At 35.4% G+C, this 20,951-nt stretch overlaps 1 protein-coding gene across 5 annotated transcripts in view; it reads left to right on the top strand.

Moving 5' to 3' along the window:
- CREB1 (cAMP responsive element binding protein 1) overlaps positions 1 to 20,951 on the top strand; it is a 54,623-nt gene that overhangs the window by 15,660 nt on the left and 18,012 nt on the right. The window contains exons 2-6 of one of the 5 annotated variants that reach the window (XM_065930706.1): positions 4,060 to 4,181; positions 10,607 to 10,753; positions 11,468 to 11,509; positions 17,610 to 17,710; positions 20,142 to 20,284. In XM_065930706.1, the coding sequence (XP_065786778.1) occupies positions 4,068 to 4,181; positions 10,607 to 10,753; positions 11,468 to 11,509; positions 17,610 to 17,710; positions 20,142 to 20,284 (547 nt within the window). In that variant the 5' untranslated portion in view covers positions 4,060 to 4,067. Of the gene's footprint in view, positions 1 to 4,059; positions 4,182 to 10,606; positions 10,754 to 11,467; positions 11,510 to 13,334; positions 13,444 to 17,609; positions 17,711 to 20,141; positions 20,285 to 20,951 lie in introns of those variants that run through there. The other 4 variants (XM_065930710.1, XM_065930708.1, XM_065930707.1 and 1 more) reach the window with 4 other exon arrangements.

Below are 20,951 nucleotides of genomic sequence, written 5' to 3'. Positions count from 1 at the left end.
TTAAGAGATAGAACTCTGAAGACCCTTATAGCAAAATGGCATGTCTTTGTGAATGAATTTATTATTTTTTTTAATTTTAGGCATGACACTATTTTGAAATTCATTTTTAAGTTCATAGTTTTCAAAGAATTATACTCTATTTTTAGGGAAAAATCATGAAAATACCTAAATCTTAAATAACATTCCCAAATAAATTTTGGAATTCAGAATTATTGGAAGGACTCAAGAATTCTTGACAAACTGTCAAGCTAATACTAGATTTTCCATGATTTCTAAAGATCTATTGTTTCTAATGTTCCAAATCCAGTATTTTTACAACATTCTATCTGAATTCATATGTACCTGATCTTTGCTTATTCGGTCTTTTGCTTGTTTTTGCACTCCCAAAATGCATTTCATTTGTATAATCAATTAGGAATCTCCTTGCTTCAAGTAATTTTGGGAACCCATATATTGGCTCTGTTAAATGATGCCTGTGTCTGAATACTGCTCTGCTTACTAAGACCGCTCCTGGGTTAATAGAAAAATTGAAGACTGTACACATCATACCTTATTATCTCTTTTCTCTCCACCTGAAGATACAAACACAAAGGAGTAAAAGCTTTCAAAGTCATAATTAATGTGCTCACATTAAATGCTAGTTTAGTTTAGTTGGAGACTGCTGTTTCAGTACCTTCAAGATGAAAACCAGAAGAACAGTTTCTGGTTTAGTTGACTCTTGAATTTCTTACCTGAAACAAATTGTTTTTCCTTAAATGATTCTCACTTGTTCTTTGAGAAAGGCATGAATTAACTTATGAAAGACAACAATTGTACTGTTGCTCAAGTGGTTGATATCTATTCAAGCTAATTAATATGGCTGTCCCCGACTTTGAAAAAGGCTTGGTTGTCTTCCAGAATGAAATGGTAATGAAACACTGGCAGTTTATTTACATGGGGGATCCTAACCATTGGAAACACCACACTTTGTCTTTAGAAGAAAATTAAAAGTAAGTAAAATAATATCATCTAGTTGGGTAGGGAAGAAGATGCAAATCACGTTCTTTCTTTGAATGTGACCTTGTAACTATAATTACTATAGTAACTATAGTATACTATAATTACTATAATTAACTAATGGTTTTATTCTTTTGTCATAGAATCATAAATACTTTATTTTCTGAAGCAAGTTGCAATGATACCCTTCCCAGGTGGCACTAGTGGTAAAGAACCGGCCTGCCAATGCAGGAGACACAGGAGACGTGGATTCAGTCCCTGGGTCAGGAAGACCCCCTGGGGAAGGGCATGGCAACTCATTCCAGTATCCTTGCCTGGAGAATCCCATGGACAGAGGAGCCTGGTGGGCTGCAGCCCACAGGGACACAAAAAGTCAGACATGACTGAAGTGATTTAGCACGCACACACCTTAAATGTTGAAAGAAAATTAATTGGCTCTAATATATTGAAAAGTAAACAGAAGAAAGTATGATCTGTGCTTTGAGTTACTTTTAATCAGATGGTAGGGTGAAACTATTTGGATGACAGCATAGGTTAAAAAAAAAATGTGTCGAACTTCCCTGGTGGTCCAGTGGTTAAGACTCCATGTTTCCAATGCTAGGGGGGCTGTGTATTTGATCCCTGGTGGGAAAGATTCCACATGTGGCATGGTGCTGCCAGAAAATTAAAAAAACAAATGTGACTTGGACTGAAGTCTTTCCAAAATGGTTGTGTGTTCTCTGTCTACAAAAAGGTATTATGGTAAATTTGCGTTTATCTTTGTTCTCATTAAGTTGATGATGTGGGGGAGAAGATGGAGAAAAGTTTGTGGGTTTCAGCTGTTATTTAGCTTGACTCAGTGCTGTCCTCAAATGGATCATTTATTGTTATTAAGATTAGATTTTTTGCTTTCATGTTTTCTTTCGGAGCAACAGTATGGATCGTATTTAGTATTCACAAACTATTTTTTGATATTGCTTTCTGTTATTTTTAAGTCTGTCTGAAATTTTTTAGTTTAAAAGAACATCAATTTTAAGTATACAACGCAATGAATTATCACAGGGGGTAGTAAAGTTATTTTACAATTCTTTTTTTAAAAGTTATTTTTACTCTTCAGAAATTGAGGTAAACAGTTCAGGTAAATTTTGAACAAATACTAATTTCATATTTTAAGTATCAGATTAAAAACTTTTTATCAGTGGATATCTCAAAATCATGACCGAAATAAAGCTTTTGGTTCATATTTTCAAAATGTTACCCATCATTTCTGGTATCAGAATTTCTTTAATTGCACACGTAATCCTGAATCCATGCTCATAGAAAGAAAAAAAAAATAAAAGTACTGAAATATATAAAAGTAAAAGGTGCAAATCATCATATACAATTCTACCAAATCTTTCTCTTTTCAGAGCTACCACTTCTTATGGTTCAGTTATAATTTCTACACCTTTTCCATGCATATACCTTTATAACAATTTGTTTTACATGTTCTGTTTTGTTTTTAATGTAAATGGAGTTCTACGTTATAATACGTTCTATAACTTGCCATTTCACTGTCTTGGAAAGCTTTATTTGTCATTCCATTATAGTTAGACTTCATTGTTTTTCATTGCTTTAATTTTTTAATGGTCCTCTTAATGATGGATACTTGTTTCTAGTTTTTTACTATTCCAAAAAAAAATTTTATCTTTGTAAACTAGTCAATAATAAGAGTTTCTTACTGAGTAGTAGTTTCTCTGTATTCTAGATGTTATTGTGTTGATTGTATGTATGAGATATTTTCTCCTTGTGTACTTGTCTTAGTGGCTTTTGTCTTGTTAATATTTGAAATAATTTTGTAGTCAAATCTGTTGATCTTCTCCTTTGTCGTTTGTTTTGTGGCTTCTTTATTTCTAAATTATTCATTTCCATGGAGATATTTTCATTTTTAACTGTCACTTGTAAAAACATTTTATAGACTCCTGTGAATGGTGGCAGAATGTTAGTATGTGATACATTTTGATGGCATGTAATAATCACATAAGGATTAATGACTTTTGATGATCAATTTCAGAGTTATAAAATAAATGTAATAAATTCTGGAAAAGAATTGGAGTTTTTGTGTTGTTTATCAAATCACCATAGGTAGTCCTTACTGTTAAATTTACTTTTGACAGGTAGTATGTTAGGGACTGAACGATAACGGTGCACAAGTAAGAAATAGTCCCTTTTATTGTGACCCCCTTGAGAACAGTCCCTCCCCAGTTACATCTGCTGTATAGTCAGCTTTTCTAACTCAAAGTCATGTCGCTGCTGCGAATTGCTCTCCACTTTTGCTGTCACCCAGTGCCAGATTGAACAAACATACTAAACTTGTAGCAAAGCAGGATCTAAAAGGATCAGCCTTGATTAATTCATCCAGAATCTCTCAGTTAAAATTTTTAAGTGTTTTATTGTGTGTGTGTTGTTTGTGTGTATACATGCACATGTGTGGAGTGTTGCACATTATATAGGGTAAGGAGAACGCAAAAGAATCTTTTCTGTGTTTGAGGTCTCTAATTTGACTCTGTCAAGAGCCATAAGTTGAGCTCTTGAAACTTGGGCTATTTTGTCTTAACCACCAGCCATTTCCGGAGGAAGTAGGTTATAATTTTTCTTCCCTATGACAGAGGGACTACCTTTATAGGAGATACGTTGAAGCCAGTATCTCATAGACCCTATTATCAGCTCACTTCTGCTCTCTGTCCTCCCTCCTTACCTGATTGATACATTTTTAAAAAATTAAAACTTTGCTGCTGCCCTTCCTCTCCTTATCAGGACAGATTCATGGAAGAGGGGAATCCCATCTTCTGTAACAGATGGAGTAATATTGGGAAGTAAAAGGAAAAAGCTTTTTTCTTTTTTTGAAAAAACTAGTACTTTTACAGCTCAGCATATTTGGACAAATCTGACAATAATCCAACTACATTGTAGCTAAACTAGATTTCTGAGTGCATCTGCTAACCTAACCAACACATATACCTTTTTATAACTTGAAAATTGCCTTTAAAACCACAAAAGCACAAAGCACTGTAGTGCTTGTAACACTCTTCCATATTATTGTAGGTAACTAAATGACCATGGAATCTGGAGCAGAGAACCAGCAGAGTGGAGATGCAGCTGTAACAGAAGCTGAAAGCCAGCAAATGACAGTTCAAGCCCAGCCACAGATTGCCACATTAGCCCAGGTATAAAAACATGGAGAGATTCCAGGTTGTCTCTTCTAAGAGGAATACGTTTTAAATACAAGAGAACTTAGTTTTTATTAGAGATATACATAGAATGAGTGGTAACATTCTTAGAATATCAAAATTCCTATTTATTTAGTATCAGCCTAATTTTAGAAATGACAATATTCAGTAACATAGAAAAATGTATTGTTAAATACTAACACATTATTTGTAGTAGTGACATGATTCAGGATAATTACATTTAAACTGATGGGTAGATGGTCTCTTGAATAAAACCTAATATGATAACTGGTGTTTTTTTTTTTTTTCATATCATATAGATTTATTTGGGGGCATGTGGACACATAATCTTAAAAGCTAAATTTACATATGCTTAAATGAAAAAGATAGAATAAACAAATAAACTGACACACAAGTAAATACCAATATCAAGGATGATAGTTTTTGTCCTTGTATTTCTTAAAGTATGATTCATAGTTCTTTCATATTGTCTTTGTCTTAAACATTCTAAGGTTATATTCTCATCTTTATTTTTTGTTCTTACGTATTTTTCCTCAAATGTTTTATTAACATTTATTGGCATTATGTTATATATGAGTGAGAAAAGTGGTTAATCTAAACACCAAATAGCAAACAAATAACCTGCTAGGTAAGAAGAGTGGGATGTTGCCTCTTTCAGATGAAAGCTCCCAAGAGAAAATAATCCTAGCTGAGGCACTGGGACGTGGAGTTTCTGCTTCCCAGAGAGTTTTAAAGCTCTCCTACAGGAGTCATGAGCAAGAATGGATCTTGGGAAATGGAGGACTAACCACATGGTCACCACACTGAGCTAAAATGCGGGTCAAATACTAGGTCTCCAGCAGGAATACCAGGGCCAAATACTAGGTCTTCTGGTAGTCAGAGCAGTGGGATGTTTTGTGTTTTCTCCTCTAAGATCACCAGGGCCCACCTCCAGCCCTGAGGAGTAAGGCAAAGCAGAATATATCTAGGGATGAAGTAAACGTACTCAAGATGAAGCAGGTGCAGGAACAAAGGTGAAAGCATCAGGGCCTCATTAGTACATGTCAGGGCAAGTGTGGACAGATATGAATCGGGACTCATCCAAGCACTCAGCCCTCTGGTAAAAAGAAGATACAGTAACAGCAGGGGTCTTGGTGATGACAATCCTCAACATACCTATCTCTCGGGACACCATTCTTCTGGTCTGGTTGTCCTCCATGTCTGCTGTGTAACGTCATTCTGGAGATTGCCTTCCTACTGTCTTTCTCTTGTGGAATTTTGTTCCCAGTGGTTCCTTGAGCAAGGTTGACTGGGTAAAGAATTCTTGGTAAAGAAAATCTTTTTCAAATTTTTAAGGCACACTCAATTTTTAGTATTTATGTTTCAAAAGACTAAACCTATTTCTTACTTTCTATCTCTTGTTATCTTGTAAAAATCTCTGTTCACAGTGCTTCACCATTTCATTATCAAGGCCTTGAATCGTTACCATCCATTGTGCAGTGTTCAGTGGGCCTTTTTTTTTTTTTTTTTTTAAGTGGAAACTCGGGTCTTCACTTCTGGCAATTTCCTTAAGTTATTTGGTTGATGATTTTTTCTCTCCCTCTTCTTTCCCTTTTATCTCTTGAATTCTTGTGATCCAGATGTTACTACCTTGAGGACTGTTTCTGTAATTTTCTCATCTTTTCTCTCCTGTTTTCAGTCTGTCTTTTTGCTCTGCCCTCCGAGATTTCTTCAGCTTCACATTTCACCCCATCTGTTGGTTTTTTTTATTTCTCCTATCATGTTTCCAAGAGTTCCTTTTGTTTCTGAACAATCCTTTTGTATTTTAATAGTATCCTGTTTGTTTTATGCTTCCCTGGTGGCTCAGATGGTAAAGAATCTGCCTGCAATGCAGGAGACCCGGTTCAGTCCTTGGGTTGGGAAGATACCCAGGAGAAGGAAATGGCTACCCACTCCAGTATTCTTGCCTGGAGAATTCCATGGACAGAGGAGCCTGGTGGGCTACAGTTCATGGGATCGCAGAGTCAGACATGACTGAGCAACAAACATTTTGACTTTTTTTTTTTTTAAAGTTTCATGCATGCAGTATTTTCTCTATCTCTGATAATATTAAGTTTTCTCCTCTCTACATAGATTTTTACAGTTTTCCTCTTCTCTTTTTTTGGTCACCATCTTTCATATTAGAAGCTTTCCTCAGATATTTGATAACTTGTGGTTGTTGGCCTACATTTAAAAGTAGGTGACCAAAAACCTATGTTGGATGTTGTGTGTATATGTTTGGGGCCTGACGTCTGTGAGTTGTGAGCTTCATGATAGGGTGGCATCCCAGTGTCGTTAAGTCTTTCTTCTTAACTTGGTGTTTGTTGGTCAGGTTTCCCAGAGAAAAGCTTTACTATCTCCTGCGTATAAGTAAAGACCTGTCAGCCAACCAACGGAAGGAGACTGGAGTTTAGTACCTCACCTCAGCAATGCCTGGTGTCAAGCAGTCAAGAAACCCTCTATCAGAAAATAAACCAACGTTTTTCTGTCCTCGTAGGGGAGATTAGTGTCCATTCACAGAGTGAGGAGGGGATCTACTTGCTTTTCAAAGAGCCTTCAGTCAGCCTGCCTTATCTTCAGCCCCTCCTTTCCCTCTTCCTTCTAGGGTGCTTTAGATTCTGAGCCTCTTAAGGACCTCGTGGCATGAATCAAGCTGTCCCTGCCTCCGCCTCATGAGTTGGCCTTCTGAGGTCTTCCAAGTTCATTACCTTTCACCCACCTGTTTCCAGCCTCCAAAACTCTTACTGTTACTTCCTTTCCCATTCTTCTCTGCTGGTGTGATTATACCTATAAAAACAAAATCAGTTTCAGGAAGCTTAGTTGGAAATTCGGGAAGGAACAAAAAAAAAAAAGCACATGTTCAATTAGCTTATAATCACTGATAAGTGGAATGACATGATACTTGAGTTTTAGGAGAAGTAATGTCTGTTCACTTTTGTAAATTTTGTTGTTGTTCTTTTAATACCTAATTACAGAGGTGTTTTTTTTTTTCACTCATCCAAGTCCTTAACACATACATTTTGACATAATTTCTCAGAATTCTGATACCTATTTTTGTTGTCTAGTAGTAAACTAGATATTTATAATAAAATTGTCAAGACTATTGTGATTTGACCTTTGAACGTAAAAAAAAACAAATTCAGCCTAACTAATGAAGGAGGAAAATCAATCTAAAATAATAATGAAATGTCTTAGGATTTGGAATTTACAAGTATTTCTTTTAAAGTGGAAAAAACATGTTGGTTTTGACTATGAGAATGTTAATTTTTATGGAGGGTTTTAAGTAAAGAGCTGGGTGAAAGGATGATTGTTGGCAATATTGTTGTAAATTAACTTTCTTGTAACAGGCAAATTTGAAAACCTAAATAGTAATAAGGAATTTATTAAATTATGTAATTTTTACCATTATACAGTCATTAAAACCATTAAAGAATACTATTAATGGTATGAAGAGATATTTAAAATGGATTTGAAAGATTCTATAATAGTGCTATAAAAATTGAGAGTATATATGCATCTTTAAAAACACATGTATCTACCGAAAAAATATTAAGTGATTAGCTCTGAGTGGTAGGAATATAAGTGATTTTTTTCTATATTGGTGTATCTGAATTTTCTAAATTTACAGTGAGAGGAACCATTATGTGGAATGATTAGCATAGAAAGAGGATTATTTGTTAGGTTAGCTTGTTATATTTACCTTATAGAATACTCAGAGAAGAGGACATACTAATTGCTTCAAATATTAGAAGAGCTTTCCATTGATATGAGATATTCTGAATAATTTACAGTTTTGGTTCTCCAACCTTGGTGTCGGGGAACATGTCCTTGGGTCCATCAGAGGTTCTGACTTTATAAACAGGCACCCTATGTAACTCCATTGGAGGTAATCTGTGAACCACATTTTGAGAACCAAGTAAAACTAAGTAAGATTTATAGTGGCCAAAAAAACGATTGATAAGGAAGGACTTCCTCACTGTCCGGAGGGGAAGCTCGTGACTTTAGCCTCTGCCTTCAGTAGGTATCTTTCCCCCAAGCTTTATAGTCAGACATCTAACTGCCTTGTAGACAGCTCTGCAGATTCAGACGTCACATCCGTTCCAGCGTTTTCCACCACTGCCCCAGCTGCTTCCGCCTGTAAGCTGCTGCTTCTGTTCTCTATTTGGCATAGGTCACCCATTTCCACCCACCTGTGAACTACATGGGTCGTCTTTGATTTCTCTCTTACTTCCTTCCATCAGTCATTCATAAATCCCTTTCTGGTCTGCCTCCTGAATTTTCATTAAATCACTTATATTATTTTCATCCCTAATACAACTAGTGCCTAATTGCTGGCCTTCACTTATACTACTATATATAGACTTTCTCAGGTGGTCTCACCTCTACTTTTTTCTTCCTCTGAAATAAGTATCTTTCACACTACCATTAAAGTAAAGTGACTTGTCTAAAATGCAAGCCTCACTATGATATTCAGGAGTTCAAAAGCCCAGTGTTTTTTCGAATCTCACAATAAAGTGCAAATTCTTTAATGTAGCTTGTATAAGATTTCATGACTAGCCCATCTGGCCCCTGCCTGTTATTCCATCTCTCCACACTTCCTACTTCCTATAGTAACACACTTTTATATAGTAGTACTAACTGCTGGTCATCCCTGTCTACCACATATAGACATTGCTGTTTCTCTTTGCTTTTGCCAGTGTCACCCTCTGCGTGAAACTCTGTGCCTCCCCTCTGCAATTCATAAGAACATACCTTTCTCGTTCTTTTTTTTTTTAACTCACATGCTTTGTTTCACACTCACATCCTTCCCTGGCGGCCTCCCCTCCTCCTGCTTTGGGCAGGGTGGCTCTCCTCACTGTGTCCATTGTTCTCTTTGCAGGCTTCATTACTTTATTGAAGTATATTTATTTGTGGTCTTTTCCCCATTCCTTCATACACATGCCTTAGTAATTTCTTTTAAGGGCAGAAACCTATGTCTTTCTCATTTCTGTAGTTTCAGTTCTAGTGTTGTTCTGGCACACATATCCCTAGTAGTTGAGTTAAGTCACTCAGTTGAATGACTCATGGACTGAGTCGACCTCATGGACTGTAGCACGCCAGGCCTCCCTGTTCATCACCAACTCCCGGAGCTTGCTCAAAGGCATGTCCATCGAGTCGGTGATGCCATCCAACCATCTCATCCTCTGTTGTCCCCTTCTCCTCCTGCCTTCCATCTTTCCCAGCATCAGGGTCTTTTCCAATGAGTCAGTCCTTCACATCAGGTGGCCAAAGTATTGGTGCTTCAGCTTCAGCGTCAGTCCTTCCAATGAATATTCAGGACTGATCTCCTTTAGGACTAACTAGTTTGATCTCCTTGCAATTCAAGGAAAGAGTATGATCACATGACCTTCATTAAATTCCCCATTTAACTGTTTACCAAATGGACAAATAAAATTGCTACCCCCAAACACATTCAAGCTCGGGAACCATAAATACTATACTATTTGATAGATATGTATGACTTAAGAGCCCTTTTAACCTAGGTGTTGACTTATTAAAATTGCCTTTTTTGTGCCTAGGAGAAAACTGGTTTCTCAAATTCTCTCAGTTCTGCCCCAAGAGGAAGATAAATCCTTAAAATATCAACTATTACCAGTTAAGTGCTGCAAGGGGATAGAAATTTTCAGTTTGTACTTCCTCATGAATGAAAGGCATACTTGTAATAAGTTTATAAGAGAAAAATATGCTTTATACTGTAAGATGTGTATTTGTTTTAGACTTAGTATCTAAGCTTCGCCCAAGTTTGGGAACAATTATTCTTTAGAACATGGCTTAATTTAACACATGATACTCTGAAGAATTTTACATTCCTTCAAAGCTAGCTTACCTCTTGACCTTGGGTAAGTTGCTTAATCTCTTTGAGCACTTCATATTTCTGTCTCTCAGTGGGGAGAGAATATGGGGATAACTCTTATTCTAACCCAGTCTGATTTCTTCAAAGAGCAAATGAGAAATTGAATATGAAAGCAGGTGGGAAAATGTAAAGCACCATACAAATAAAGTGATATTTAGTGTTCATAAAAAGTCTGTGTTACATATTTTGATATTACATTAAAACAAAAAAAAATTTTTTTTGTTTTACAAAAAAAAAAAACAAAATTTTGATTTTTGTCATTTGGGGGGAGTTTAAAAGTGGGGGGGCATGGGAAGTATTTGTAGTGTGTTTTTTTTTTTTATTTCCAAAAAGAATATTAAGTTTAATGTTAGTTCCTTTCACACCATTGGAATACTTAACCTCGCAGAAGGGTCATCCTTTTGCTGCTAAAAAGTCGCTTCATATTAAACATGAATACTCCCAAGGAGGCATCTGTGATGGTAATTTGTTTCCATGTTCAACACCATAGGTATCTATGCCAGCAGCTCACGCAACATCATCTGCTCCCACCGTAACTTTAGTGCAGCTGCCCAACGGGCAGACAGTGCAAGTCCATGGAGTTATTCAGGCGGCCCAGCCATCAGTTATTCAGTCTCCACAAGTCCAGACAGTTCAGGTATGTGTATAAAAAGTTCTGCATCTACTTTCATAACTGTCGTTTATAGCCATATTTCTCTTCCTTTCATTATGAAAATAGGAACATGTCTAGTTTAGAGTTTTATTTTATAGTAATTATGGAATATGCTGCATCTGTATAGTCACCTTAAGTATAGGAACATATATACACTGAACAGACATAATAAAAAACTGTTTCATAAACTGGAGGAAAAATGAATTGATTGGGAAAATCATAAACTATATGGGATAAAGTGGAAATGTTGGGAGAGACTATAAGGGTACCTCAGGGAAATAAGATACAAAATAATAACTTTGTAATTATTTTCTAAACATGCTGTTGGAAAAAATAACCCTTGTCAAAAATTAATAACCTTACCTAAGGTATTATTTGAATTTAAAGAAAAACAAGTATGTTTAGGTGTCTTAAGAGTATATACAACTTCAAAATGTTACCTTCAGAAAGTGTACCTTAAGAATCAGGGATTTTTCCATGCATGTTATCTTATTCTTTGAAGAGATTGTTCCTTTAACAATTTAACAATTTGGATCCAAGGGGAATAAAGGCATGTAAACCTCTACTTAACTGTAGAGAACCTAGGGCAGTATACATCTTTGCAATGAGCTTATTGGGGAAAGAAAAAAAGAAAGACTTGAACATTCATTCAAGTAGGCCATAACCCCAGCCTCCCATTTCATATTTTTTGCTTCACAGTCTTCCTGTAAGGACTTAAAAAGACTTTTCTCCGGAACTCAGGTGAGTCCTAGGTCCTATTTTTAGAAAGGAAGGTGAGAAATTATTCTTTATATCTTTTTCCCTTCTCTCTAAACATGGAACTCAAGGTTTGAATAAAAATCTTAGATATCTTCTAGGTCTAGGCCAAACTTGTTACCTATCCAGCCCTTAATCTATTACTTAGTTTCCCTATTTACATCCTTCTCCCCTCCTCCAAACGGCAGTCTGGCATTACTTCAACTCTTTCAGAGAAAGGAGGCAATCTCCAGAGGTAACAAGTTTATAATCAGGGATAATTGGTAAAATATTCTTCCCTGAGGTGAACCAGAATACCTTTCTAAACGTGTTACCTAGTGGTCCCAATTCTATCCTCAGAAACAAGTTAAGCAAACTTAACTCCTTTTCCTATCAGACTGCTTCCTTTTCCCTACCTCCCACATCCTTCCCATTTAAAAAAATGTCCAGACCAAGTAAATGCCTGTGTTTCTTCAGCCATCTATAATTGGCATTGCTTTGTTTCCTCTTCACCATCCGTGTCGTCATCTTGTGGGTGAGAGCTGTTTTCTCTCTTTTTCCCTTGAGTACAGTAGCCAGATTGATTGAGACTTGTAGAGGGGAGAAGTCCCTTGTCTTCTATTAATGTCATCATAGGATATATTAGATGTTAACTCCACCTCAGCTTCATTTGATCTCTGCGCTTTTCCTTTGCTTGGACATTTAGGGCAGGGCTAGAGGGAGAAAGAAGAATGAATGTGTTTATATAAGTAAAATCATCAAGTTATAATATTGAAAAGGAATTTGTTGTTACTAAATAGATGGTATAGTCCAGGTAAAGACTGAAGAATTTGATATTTCTATAGAACCACACTGACTGAACAATAGTCTCCTATCTTTTATCTCAGTTTTTATTTCATTGAATGCTGCCTAACTGTTGTTCATATGATGTATGCCATTACTAATTCCCTGCTCGTGCCTTCCTCTTGATGATAGTGGAAAGAATCTCTGACCTCCTAGTCAGGAGACCTAGATTCCAGATCTCACATTAACCTTTACTTTTTCTTTTTCACTTACGGTAGGAGGTCTTTCTATAAAGAACACACAAAAATTACCACAAAATTTGCTAACATTATAAACATTGGTTTTAATAAATGATGTTTAATTGTTGATTGTATTCTTAATTTTAACCTTTTTCTTTGTGGTAAGAGTAATAATAATGACCGTTAACTTGTAGAAATGTGTGAGCTGTGCTTATAATTAGAAACCTTAATTCTACAAACAGAAACACAAATGGTATTTTTATTTTAAAGGCCCTAAACCATAGAGAAGCTATTAAACTTCAGTGGTCATTTCAGCTGGTTAACAGTGATTAGAGTTAATCATTAGAGAATGGTTTATAACAGAAGAGGTGATCAAACAGGGGGAGAACTGATTCCTCAAACTCTTGATGGAAGAATATTAGTATCCTAGAGCAGCATTTCTGAAATATATAAGGTGCATTTCTCTTCATGTGAGAATAAGATATTAAGATTTCTATTTATCTTTTTTCATCTCAGAGGATTAGAAACTAAGCTTTACTAATATTTCATATTCATCAGTGCCCTAACTTACCCCTTATGTATACGTGTAAGTCAGATCTCAGATTATATAAAAATTCCCACAAAAATACTGGGAGTCACACAAATGTATAGAAGTTAACAGTATCATCCTCACTTTTCATTTGTTAATTTTGGATGCATTTTTAATACAATGCAGTTAAAGCATTTCATAGGATTTATGGATTATGTTACCTTAAATTATTACATTCATTCCTTCAATGAATTTTTATTGATCACATGCTATGTGCCAGTCACTGTTCTAGGTGCTGTGAAAGACAGCAGTGAGCAAATAATACTTCTCTATTCTCATGAAGATCACATTTGAGCGAAGAGAGACAATGAAAAAATAAAATATGTCAGGTGAGGATAAGTGCTGGGAAGATAATTAAAAGCAGGGGAAAGGGATAGAGAATGATGTGGAGGGAAGGGTATTTTATTTTATGTAGAGTGGTCAGGGAACGCAAACAGCAGCAAACTAGAAAGCAGTGAAGGAGGCTAAGCCATACAAATAAAAGCAAGTCCAGAGGCCCAAAAGTGAGAGTATGCTTTACATACCAAAGATAGCAATGCAACATGGCCTGATTAGAGTGAGCAAGAGGGATTGTGGTTGGCACTGAAATTTTTGATACAGCCTTTATAATACTTTATAGTGTGATGGGATTTTCAACTATCCTTTCTGAGAGAAGGTGACATTTTAACAATGTATGAGAGAATACCTCCATTTTGAAAGGAAATTGTGCTTTGGACAGAGTATTTTGAATATAGAAGTTTGGAAGTGTTCCCATACTGTTTTTTAACTGAAAACAGTATAAATTTGTCACCTAGAAACTCAAATATATATACTTTTAAAACTCTGGAAATAGAGTTTTCCAAACTGTTCAGAAGTGTTCCAGAGTTTCAATAGGTGTTGAACTTATTTGTTAAAATATAAAAGCTTGTATTAGCATGTAATAACTGACCAAGAGTCAGGGAGATGAAAATATACTAGTAAATCTCATCAAAAGTTTGTGCAATTGATAGATGAAAGTGAAAAAAAAAAAAGATTGTTTTACTTAGTAACCCTGGCCACACAGCAGTTACTCCTATATCCACATGTCATGAGCTTTTTTCAGCAGTTGCAGATGTCAGATCACATTTCAGAAAGTCCAGGCTTAGAATCAGATTTTTGAGTCACTGTTATAAAATAGTAAATGGTTTCTTAATGAACCTCGTTAAAGCACATCACTCTTGTTGCTATGAAATATTAAGAAATTTACAGATGTATTTTAATACTTATCCTGACTTTCTAAAAATTAATTTGTTTTATGATACAGATAACACTTAAAACTTGCAAATAAATATATGTGCTTATGTCAAATTTTTTTTATTTATAAGGGAGATATCTGCAGATCAAAAGAGTTTGGAGAGTACTGCTCTAGACTTTTGTTAAACTCCTTGATCCAGTGAATAAACAACTTTACCTAAACCTGAGCCTGAACTGTACTCCAGGAAAGTGCTTAAGTTTTCAGGGGACCATGTATAGTTTGAGAAAACATCTAATACAACCATTTATAAAATTTTGTGCTAGTCACCATATATTTTATTTTGACATTTTAAATAACATCAAAATAGGGAGTTTTTTCCTTATGAACAGGAGGTATGTGTTTTTAACAAACTTTGTTTTAACAAATAAAAAGAATATTGAGAAATACAGATCTAAAACTTCACAGGTTCAGTGATGGGTTTGGCTTTTTAAAAATTTCTTGACCTATAAGTGGCCATGATTAAAGTCCTATTTAAGGAACTCAGGAAAGGATTAATAATAGAGGTGGCAGGAGGTGAAGATCAGAGGAAGGGGCTCTGCAATTGGAATGTGATGGTAGTCTTTGATACTTACAAGTGGGATATAGTTTTTCATGTTATTTTTAATAACCTATTAAATATGTGTTGAACTGTTACTATCAAAAAGGATTTTAGTGGTCTTAGAAATGAGGGTTTAGTGGTTTGGGGGGTTTTGGTTTTTTGTTTAGTTTTGGTTTGGTGGGGTATGGTGTTGGGGGTTGGGGGGTTGTTTGTTTTTTGGTAGATAGTCCATAGGAATTGGCTTCATATTCATAATTCTAAGTTTTGTCTGGATAGTGTTCCACCAAAGAGGAAATACTACATTCATTAAGTAGTATTTAATAGTTCTGAATTCCTTTTACATTTAAAAAATTGCAGTACATGTCACTTATATATGGAATCTTAAAAATGCAACAAACTAGTGAATATATTAAAAAAGAAACAGATTTACAGATACAGAGAACAAACTAGTGGTTACCTGTGGGAATAGGGATGAGAAAAGCGGCAATATAGGAGTAGGGGACTAAGAGGTACAAACTATTATGTATAAAATAAGCTATAAGAATTTATTGTGCAACACAGGGAATATAGCCAATATTTATAACTGTAAATGGAATATAGCCTTTAAAAATTGTGAATCACTGTTCTGTATACCTATAAATTACATTGACAGCAGTCATACTTCAATTTTTTTTTTTAATTGCATTTGTAGAGTATAAGTTAGTTCCTTTTGTGTGAATTGACAAATTGTTTCGGGTAAGAGGAATGGGAGACTTTGTTTTACTGGGAGCAATAGATGCATTGAGTTTGGGGGGTGAAATTAAAGGCCATATATTTAAAAAGCAATGTTGATTTGTTTCATTTCAAAATTGTCCTATGGGTGGTTTATGTAGCATGTTTTAAAATTGTTATTTTAATGACTTTCAACTTGGAAGAGTGTGCTTAAGTCATTATCCTTGAAAGAAGGTTGTAAGAATGAGAGTTAAGCAAAAGACAAAATGATAGAGAAACTAAGGTCCTAAAAAACATTAATGAGGGTAAACATTTGTCAGGTTATTCACTTTGAGTTCAATCTTGTTACCCCTTGAAATTCTGATTCTCTGCTAAGGCCTTTTTACAGCTCCTCATCAGCTCTACATCTTTGAGAAAGTCTGTGTAGAGACTCTACTGAGTGAGCTAGATAGCAGCAGCTACAGATGAGTGGGAAAGTGTTCTGGGTGCTCCTTTGGCAGTAACTATAGTGTTACTCTACCATGAATCACAGGTCTATAGGACTATACTTGGTTTACTTTAAAATGTTTTGAGGGGCACATACATTACTTTATTGTAGATCTATTTTGTGAAACATTACTAGATTAAACAAACTTCATTTTAAAGTGAGTGTGTATCACAAAGCCCTCTGAATACAACTGCCTGCTCTCCAGAACCCTTAGGCTCCGACCACATACTTGATTTCTCAAGTTTCTCTTAAATGTGTTCGTTCTTACTGCCTTTGCCATAAATTTTGATAAGGCGCTATCCCACATAGACCCTTTTGCCTTGGTTAAATTTAATTCTCACTCCAACAGCAGCATGCTCACCTAGGTTAGGAGAGAGCAGAGGCTCCTGCTGTTTAGCCGAGGGAAGCTTGGCAGTGTAAATCTGACAGACTAGCTTACCTAAATGACTAAAGTTCTAGTCTAAAAATGGTCTGAAAATGCTTCTAGGTTGCTGCTTCTGACAAAATTGGTTTGAGATTGGAACCAGCAGGATTTTGATGCTAGTATGGACGTCTAAATTTGAGGTGTCAAGTGTTGACAATGACTTCACTACCTCATAGCTTTGTGACTTGGGTGATTTACTTAAATTCTTTGTGCCTCAGTTATAAGGCACTCTATATGTCCTCTATAAATTGGACATACTAATGGTACTTATCTAGCACCTAAAGTTAGTGTATTTTAGTGAGTACTGAGTAATGTAATATATGTCTGTGCTTTAACATAGCATCTGCCACATAGTAAGTTCTCAGTAAATGCTAGTTGCTGTTATTATTATCCCACATAAAATCTGTATTCACTTTACCTTTGTTCCTTCTCAATCCAAGCATACTTTGCAGAAATACACAGTTCTTTGCCTTGAAGTTTTGCTTAATAAAAATTGTGGATTGCCAGCTTTGAAACATGTCTGTATGTAGCAGAGGACTTCTTCCAGAATTGCTAGAAACAGCCATCTGGAACGTGGTTGAAAGATCACCGATCTTATTTGTACAATTGTAAATATACTCAAAAGTATTTCCACATTAGTTAAAGGAAAATATTTGTACAATCAGTAGACTGATAGCTAGATATTTAGTCACTTATTCTTTCCTTCATGTCAGAACTTTATTTTATTTGGTAGTTTTGTTGTAACTGTAAGAAAACAACTGACAAGTGATACTGATACATTCAGTGTTGATTATAAGAAGTCCTGAAAGAGAGTAGGCTGAATTTGGATACCACAAAAGTTTGGTTTCGACAAAAAAATTTTAAGTTCTCTGAATTCTGTAGGATGGGAAAAAAAGGGAGAGGAAAGGGGTGGTGTGATTGTCTCCCATAAAAACTGATTTTCTACTAAAGCATGTATAACGTTGATACATGCCCTTTTGTATTTGATCTTTTCTTAACATTCATAAAAATTTTATGGGAACTAAATTTGATTATCATGATAAAGTTCTTCTTTATTTTCAGATTTCAACTATTGCAGAAAGTGAAGATTCACAGGAGTCAGTGGATAGTGTAACCGATTCCCAAAAACGAAGAGAAATTCTTTCAAGGAGGCCTTCCTACAGGTATGGAATTGAATAGTTAAAAGAATTTAGGATCAGAAGTATAAAAGTGTACCCCTATGTAGTTACAGATGAAGAGATGTCAGAAGGCCAATTAGATGCTCGATTCAGTACCATACAAAGCATGTCTTTTCATCTTGAGTTGCTTCTCTCAAATAAGTTGAAGCTTGTCATACAGAATAAGAGCACTTCTTAATCTGAACATGTTGTGTCTGACTGTTCATGATCCCATCAACTATAGCCCGCCAGTCTCCTCTGCCCATGGGATTTTCCAAGCAAGAATATTGGAATGTATAGCCATTTCCTTCTCCCAGGGACCCTCCTGATCCAGGGATCAAACCAGGTCTCCTGCATTGCAGGCAGATTCTTTACCATCTGCGCCACCAGGGAAGCCTTACTCTGAACAGTCCTGGATAAAGACTGATGTGTTGTTTTCTTTTTCTTCTGTTTTTGTAGACTGTGCTGGATGCTGCTTTTCTGTTTAAAAGATTGAAATACATTTGATAAGGTTATAGCATTTTCTGGTTATAAGTCAGTTCTGAGACTGTACCATGTACTTCATAACATATTTCTTATTCCATGGTACTTAGCATGATAACTGCTTGTTAATTTAATAGTTGCTTAGAGTGATGTTTGGTGATATTCCCTAATTTTAGGGCCACCTTACTGTAGTTTTATGTTCAACTACAAAAGTTCCCTAATCCATACCTTGCTTCCCAGATGGACCAAAACTGTTTTTAGTACTACATAGAATTTGGAGCCATATTAAATATCTCCAGGAAGAGCAATTCCACAAATCTTTAAGCTTAATTCATAGTTTAATAAACTTCAAGCTTATTCTTCCCTTCTTTAGCCTACGTTATTTCTATTTATATATATATTCTATTTTTCAAAGGAATGTTATAATTTTTTTTTCCATTTTCTTGGCTACTAAGCCCTTTTCTCTATCCTCACAATTAAATTAGGGATCCTAAAGACATACCATTAAATTGAAAATTAAGAATTCTGTGTTACCAAGTATGTGTTGTATTTATTTATACTCATAATTCTCAAAATATAGCTATTTTATCTTTTAGCTTTGAAATATATCTAGTGTTACTATGTAAGACATTTGATCCTGAAGCAAATTCAACTTGATACTAAGAAACAAGTACATGGCTTCTCTATATAAGTTCTAGGCAAACCCTAGCTATAACCTTATGATACATGAGTTTTATGTTGGGAAAAAATCTTTTTTTTTTGCCCTATTGGCACCACACATGTGTAAAGAAGGGTCTCTTCCCTTATAATCAAACCTCCGTAGTGGAGTATGCCATCATTTTGCTTTTAGTTTATGAACTCTCAAAACCTAGCCTGTATGTCTTAATTTGATTATAACAAGATCTGTATCAAAATTCTTAGGATATATTTGTGAAGTTGGAGAAATGGGAATTAAATAATACATGCTGGGTTTTTACTGGAACAGCCCAGCTTTATAGTGATCAGTTTTTACCTGGAGGAAGTCCTTGAAGAATTCTCACTTGATTTCAGCTGGCTTAGTATTTTTATCAGTAATTGAGCTGAAAACATAAAAGCCATGTTTATCAGATTCACAAATAACAGAAACTTAAGGGCAAAGTACCCTAATAGATGGTAGAATAAAAACCTTGAAAGATCATAGCAGCCAGGGGAAACCAAGTGAAACGAATAGGATGAAATGTTGAGGATAATGGTAACATTTCTGAACTTGAGTTTAGAATAAAATCAGTTATTCCCATACAGGATTCTGGATTAAGAATTCATCTAAAAAAGATAATTAATGTTCTTTAATTATCACTGATTAAATATGGTTTCCAAAGAAAGCCAATATACCATAAGACTGTATCGGTTTAAAAGGAAAAAATAACCTAGTGTCTAGATTAAAGGGAAAGTCGCCCAGTCGTGTCCAGCTCTTTTACCCCATGGACTATATCGTCCATGGAATTTTTCAGACCAGAATACTGGAGTGGGAGCTGTTCCCTTCTCCAGGGGATCTTCCCATTGAGCCCAGGTCTCCCATATTGCAGGTGGATTCTTTTCCAGCTGAGCCACCAGGGAAGCGTTTTTGCCATGCAAAAGGGTTTTTTTCCCTGTAGTCAATTTTTCTATTCATCTCTTCTTTAATTGCACCTGGATTTTGAATCAGTCTTTTTTTCGGTTCACTGTAAGGAGAAATACATCTGTGTTTTTTCCACTTTTCATATGGTTTTGACATGTAGATGCCCTGATTCATTTTTAGTTTAATGTTACAAATTTTATTGTTTATTATTTTAAGTTTTTACATTTTAAACTATAAAATTTTTAAATTCTCTCCTAAGTGCTGTCAACTTTCAGTTTCCTGATCTTTTCCTCTTCTTTTTATTTGGCCAGTAAATGTTACTTTTATTTTAACTGATACAGTTCTCTATTTTTCTAGGAAAATTTTGAATGACTTATCTTCTGATGCACCAGGAGTGCCAAGGATTGAAGAAGAGAAATCTGAAGAGGAGACTTCAGCACCTGCCATCACAACTGTCACGGTGCCAACTCCGATTTACCAGACTAGCAGTGGACAGTATAGTGAGTAATTGATATTTCTGTTGTGGAAAATGAGATGAAAACTAATGGCTGCATTCTCCTCAAAGTAATCATATAAAAGCAGTCTGCACTTTGCTAAATCTTGATTGTCACTGTTATATTTCCTTTACTTATACGCAAAGTTTTGTAACAGAAGTATTTGCTTTTCTTCAGGGTTTAGTTAGGATTGCCCAGGTATGTAAGACCTTTAAGTGGCGTGCATGTTCTGGTGCATGGAAACTCTCAGAAGATTTTCAAACCACTACATAAAAATGTATTTCAGTCCTCATATAACATATTATGTTAATAGAAAACATGAGTTTTTCAGATAATTATTCTTTGATTATGTTTAAGGCCAATTTTTGTCTCACAGAAAGCAAAGATTTCTTTTGAAAAATTATCAAAGTTCCCATTTCTCTGATGTTTCTGATACTTGGGTCTCTCTTCTTATCTTTCATCTCAATCTGTTATAAAAGTACTTTTTGAATTCTACCTTTGTTTGATCAAAGGCATTTGTGTGAATGGTACCTTTTCCCTCTCTTTTTTCCCCAATATCTTTTTGCCTTCCACAGTGTCTCACACATTGATGTCTTCATTTTTATTTGTTTATTAAATACAATGCTGCCCACTATATAGTTGCCTTCCCTCTCTTTCCTTAATAACACATCAA

The sequence above is a fragment of the Muntiacus reevesi genome, chromosome 3, assembly GCF_963930625.1.
Source record: "Muntiacus reevesi chromosome 3, mMunRee1.1, whole genome shotgun sequence".
Taxonomy (NCBI): Eukaryota; Metazoa; Chordata; class Mammalia; order Artiodactyla; family Cervidae; genus Muntiacus; species Muntiacus reevesi.
This window is presented reverse-complemented; position numbering and strand designations above follow the sequence as displayed.